General features: G+C 33.7%; 1 protein-coding gene across 3 annotated transcripts in view; it reads right to left on the bottom strand.

Annotated features, from left to right (window-relative positions):
* The window catches only part of CNTN1 (contactin 1), a 294,489-nt gene that overhangs the window by 39,300 nt on the left and 249,189 nt on the right, over positions 1–6,000 (bottom strand). For all 3 annotated transcript variants that reach the window (XM_008574260.1, XM_008574258.1, XM_008574259.1), the window contains 2 exons: positions 2,521–2,645; positions 1,743–1,860 (listed from right to left, as the gene is read on the bottom strand). In XM_008574260.1, coding sequence (XP_008572482.1) covers positions 1,743–1,860; positions 2,521–2,645 — 243 coding nt within the window. The remainder of the gene's footprint in view (positions 1–1,742; positions 1,861–2,520; positions 2,646–6,000) is intronic.

The following is a 6,000-nucleotide window of genomic DNA, read 5'->3' as shown; positions in this document are numbered from 1 at the left end:
ATAGTCAGTGCTCTCAACCACATTTTGAATGAACTATCCCCAGCTGACAAATGACAGAATTGAAATCTATAAAGACTGTACAATTTGCAAAGGTGCCAGCAGTAATGGGTGAGATTCACACCTGAATTTAGGACTTTCTGTTTCCAAAGCACTCTCTTTTCATTAAGTAGTATAATCCCTCCTTCATTATACATTTGCTGAGCACCAACTCTGTGCAGACACTTTGCAAAATGCCAAAATAAAGAGAGTGATTCCTGCCTTCAGGACCCATCTACAAACAGCTATGGGAATGATGGACTGGATCGATTAATTAAGGAGTATATGATCCTCACCTCAAAGTATAAAACAATAATTATGAAAACAAGATATAGAGTCTCAGAAAAGGCTACTTGCATTGATGGCATGCTCTAACTTTCTTCAGTGTCCCCACATCTAGCCCACTGTTCAATCTCCGTCTGTTGGCAAACTCCAGGAAAATCTCATCCATCTATTTCATTCCAAGCATCTGTAACTTTGTCTCTTCTGGAGCTTTTTCTAGGCCTAAGTATATCTTTATCTGGGTTTTGATTCTTCTTCACCTATCCAGTGATTCTTAAATTTTATCTGTGTTTCAAAATCATCCGGGGATCTTGTTAAAACGTCTACTCAGTAGGTCTGGGTGGGACTGAGATTCTGCACTTCTGCAGGCTCCTAGATGCTGCTACTACTGCCGTTGCTCTCGGAAGATGCATTTGTAGTAAGGATTTAGTCTATTCCACTGTTCCTTTAGCCTGAGTTTTGGTAACTGGCAACAATTAAGTAACCAAGCAATCTGTGTTGTACACTTAACAGTGCTGGGTACTTTGTATAGGCTCAATAATCATTTTGGTTGACATATTGCTTATAAAATACAAAAGAAAATGTAACAGGATTATATTTCAAAAACTATAATTCACCTAGAAAATAAGAATTTTTTGGATTCAGTTAAGATTTTAATGAAAGAGTTGATTTGATGTGATCTTTTAAATGATTTCATATTTATTTACCTAGTATTTGTATTTCTAGTAGAAAAGAAAAGTGTAGTGAAGAGATAGCTTTGAGTGAGGACTGGAAAGTTGAAATACTTCATGCCAAAGGGATTTAATTTTCATGGAGAATAAAAAGACAATATGAAAGCAGGAGTCAGGGAGCAGTAAAGGACATGAGAAACGTGCTGAAGGCTTTGAATAGCAACTGTACAGTTTGAGACCCAGGGGCCGATAAAGCCCAGAAGTGCTAAAGACTCATCTGAGGCTGGATCACATGCAGTGTCTTAGCATCAGTCTTCACTGTTACATGATTTTGCAGGCAGTGTTTAGCTGCCCAGACATAAAAGAGAAGAAGACTAGTCAAACTGGCTCGTGCAAATTTTTCTTTATCATTTAAATAGGTTAAAAATCATTATACTCCATGTTGCCTCAAATTTATAAGAGAATTCAACTTTTTAGTTAAAAATAAAATGATGTAATTTCATGAATTAAGAATTTATATGTAGGTAGCTAGAATTTTCAACCAACATAAGAAAAATTTAGTTATTTTCTTTAAATGTCCTTCAATGAAAGAAAAACAATATCACTTCATCCCAAATTGCATTTTAAAAGTTAACTTTAGTAATTAAAGAAAATAAGGTGAAATTAAATGTGATCTATGGATACTCTATCATCTTGCTTTTATATTATTGTTTGCTTGATGCATGCTTCACAGAAATTAGAAATGATACTGACCCAAGATCTTCAACTCAGCATTTGCATAAATGATTCCATGTGTATTTTCAGCTATGCACTGATACATTCCAGCATTTTCAAAAGTCACGTCATACAGTCTCAATTCCCCTTTATGATACTGAAAAGATTAAAAGTGAAAACACATATTCTCAATAAACTTTAGTAGGAATGCTTTCATTTAGGGTTGGGCTCGGTTGAATTTAATTTAGATACATTGTGTTCATCTGCCCCCACTACCTAAGATGAGTCAAGTGGGATCTTCACCACATGGGAAAGTAAAACCCACTTACCATACCCAAAGGCTCTTGTTCTATGCATCCTACAGAGCTGACAGTCCACCTTTTCCCCTCTTGGACCAGCTGGGAGATTACAGTGGGAAGGTAGAGAAGGTTCCCACTGCTGCTACTTGTCCCCAGGGCTAAAGGTAGGACTTAGAGCTTCACTCTTACCTCTGTTTCTGTGGGGTTCAGGGAAACAGTGGCAAGAAAAAAAGGACAATATAAGGTAGTGGACATGGATGAGTAGGAAGAGGGGGGAAAGTGGAACAAAGGAAAAAATAAGGAGAGAGAGAGAGAAGGTAGAATAAAATTACAGAAAGTTGTTTAAACTGAAAGGAGATATTTCATGTTCAGTTTCTAGTTTACTTTTGTTTTTTTTTTTTGAAGCTTTTATATTTCAGGGCCCTTGTACCTGTACCTTATTGACTCTCCTGCTAAATTCACCCCAGGACCACCCTGAAATACTGATTAAACATGGAGTCAGGAACAGCAAAACATACCGCATATCCATTTTTCAGCCACCGGATTGTGGGAATGGGTTTCCCTGTGGCCACACAAGGCCAATAGAGATCACTGCCTATGTCCACCTCTGTATCATTGATATGTTCTACCCACTCAGGAAATGCTGAAAAGTAAGGAACATTATAAATGTCAAGTGCAAGTCCCAACATCCATCGTAATCTCAGGAGTATAAACATTACTACTAGTTAACCTTATTTTGGAGAATACATCAAATATTGTATGTGTCCTGAAATCAGTGTTAGAGCCATTGAAACTGTATTTGCATAGATCTGTATCCTATGCAAATCTTCCATTATTACAACATGAGGTAACTATAATTCAACTAGTATTTTTCTATTTGTAACCCTATCTTATTGGAAAGCTAATTCATGATTAGCACTAAAACGATTGATTTTTTTCCTTATAATATAGACTTTTCAAACCTGTCAAAATGACAATTGAGGTTTTAATGAACAATGTTACAGTTGATTATTCACCTTTTGGATAAAAATTCAGAATTTTTTACACTCCCTCCGGCATACATTACCTTCCTTTTGTTGGAACATTCAGAGAGTGGCCACTGTAACATCTTACTGTAGGACTAGAAAAATGATTTAGTTACTTAACTGTCTTTTCCATATTAGAAACTATATACAGTAGCTATGATTGGTGAAACCCATGATCAAGAGAAATTAGTCTGTCTGATTACTTCATCTGACCTACTTGATAACTAAAGAAAAATACTAGGAAAATGAGAAAATGCCAGAAATTTTCAAAAGAAGAAATATTTCTAGAGAGCAAACAAACAATCTGATAGTCTTCTTGAGCATTTCAGTTATCTCAGTAGGCCAAATAGATGTAGGTAAATAAATTACTATTAAATAAGAAGGAAATAGGAGAAAAGAATCCTGAGTGGACAGTAGCATTTGGTTTCATTTTCTTTGAAAGTGAGAACTTTTATAATATTATAATATTCATTTTACGACAAAAGTAATGTACATATTTTGTAGAAAGTGCTTAACATGTAGATAAATAAAAAGAATAGAAAACATTTTAATGATCTCACCAAACCCCATCAACTTCATACATAAATGTTACATACATCCATATATATACATATTTTTATGCACAGCATATATAATCTGATTTAGTACATTTTTCACTTATTATATTTGTTTGTAACATATGGAGATAATTTTTTAAATTGATATTTGTGAATATGTAAATATTGAATGATAGAGGGTCCATTTTGTACAGAATCTTAGAAATACATAAAACAGGAATATCAGCACCTTTCCTGGTGTAGCCTCACGTGGGTGACACAGAGATGTAACATTACATAATACAATGAGAAGAATAATAATTAAATCAACTTGATACATTCTGTATATGGTTTAATTATGTAACATTCTGGTGCTTCGATTAGACCTGAAGATTAAACTTACTATGTCTCATTAGTAAAGGAGAAATAATAGCTCCCTTAAATTACCTCCTATAAACATCTGCTCTGNTAAATAAGAAGGAAATAGGAGAAAAGAATCCTGAGTGGACAGTAGCATTTGGTTTCATTTTTTTTGAAAGTGAGAACTTTTATAATATTATAATATTCATTTTATGACAAAAGTAATGTACATATTTTGTAGAAAGTGCTTAACATGTAGATAAATAAAAAGAATAGAAAACATTTTAATGATCTCACCAAACCCCATCAACTTCATACATAAATGTTACATACATCCATATATATACATATTTTTATGCACAGCATATATAATCTGATTTAGTACATTTTTCACTTATTATATTTGTTTGTAACATATGGAGATAATTTTTTAAATTGATATTTGTGAATATGTAAATATTGAATGATAGAGGGTCCATTTTGTACAGAATCTTAGAAATACATAAAACAGGAATATCAGCACCTTTCCTGGTGTAGCCTCACGTGGGTGACACAGAGATGTAACATTACATAATACAATGAGAAGAATAATAATTAAATCAACTTGATACATTCTGTATATGGTTTAATTCTTTGAAAGTGAGAACTTTTATAATATTATAATATTCATTTTACGACAAAAGTAATGTACATATTTTGTAGAAAGTGCTTAACATGTAGATAAATAAAAAGAATAGAAAACATTTTAATGATCTCACCAAACCCCATCAACTTTATACATAAATGTTACATACATCCATATATATACATATTTTTATGCACAGTGTATATAATCTGATTTAGTACATTTTTCACTTATTATATTTGTTTGTAACATATGGAGATAATTTTTTTAAATTGATATTTGTGGATATGTAAATATTGAATGATAGAGGGTCCATTTTGTACAGAATCTTCGAAATACATAAAACAGGAATATCAGCACCTTTCCCGGTGTAGCCTCACGTGGGTGACACAGAGATGTAACATTACATAATACAATGAGAAGAATAATAATTAAATCAACTTGATACATTCTGTATATGGTTTAATTATGTAACATTCTGGTGCTTCGATTAGACCTGAAGATTAAACTTACTATGTCTCATTAGTAAAGGAGAAATAATAGCTCCCTTAAATTACCTCCTATAAACATCTGCTCTGTTACTTTGGTTCTTCTAAGGCATTAGCTGTTAGTTCAGAATTCTACTCTGCTGAGAAACTGGAGTGTAGTTTTCTTAATGTGTTGAAGAAAAACCCATAAGGTTTAGAAACCTGGTAAAAAGTGATAGATTATTTTTAAAATTTGAAAAGTGTAATGAAAGTTTTCCTTCCTTCAGGAGACCACACCATGTATATTTGGTATGTATCAAGTTAATATTATCGGGGAATTAGATACACAAGTCTGAAATTCAGGGGAAATGTCTGGGTTAGAGCTCGTAGGGTACAGAATGTGTTTAAAGCCATGATCATGGATGGGATCATAAAAAGGGTGACTGAAATCAGGAGAGATTCAAAGACAGACCTTGATTTATCCAATGTTAGGAAGGCATGGACTTAGGAAGAGACAGCAAAGGGAAATGAAGGTTGTGTACAAGGAAATTAACAAAGTGTGGGTTCCAGATGCCAAGTACAGAAATGAGTTGCAGAGGAGGGAGGGATCAATTATGGATCATTGCTTCTGTTAGATAAGATACAACTGAGAGTTGATCATCAGCTTTATCAACATGGAAGTCATTGCTGATCATGAAAAGACAGGTTTCAGTAGAGAGGTGCTGATGAAAATCAAACTGGAGTGCATTTAAGAGAGAAGAAAAAAATGTTTTTAGAGACTATGGATGAATCTGTCAAGAATTTTATTACTTTTTGGGAGAGGTGGGAAGAGAAATGGGGCAGTAGTCAGAGCTAAAACTAAATGATCTTGTTGAAGACTTAGATATTTATTCAGTTATGACCTACAAATTTTACATTGGGGAGTATTACAGAGATGATTACAGCCTGAAAAGTTTCAAGTATTGCCCCACCCCCCAGAATTCTG

This window comes from Galeopterus variegatus, unplaced genomic scaffold (genome assembly GCF_000696425.1).
Source record: "Galeopterus variegatus unplaced genomic scaffold, G_variegatus-3.0.2 Scaffold1023, whole genome shotgun sequence".
NCBI lineage: Eukaryota > Metazoa > Chordata > Mammalia > Dermoptera > Cynocephalidae > Galeopterus > Galeopterus variegatus.
The sequence above is the reverse complement of the archived record's forward strand: the minus strand, read 5'-3'. Positions and strand labels throughout refer to the sequence as shown.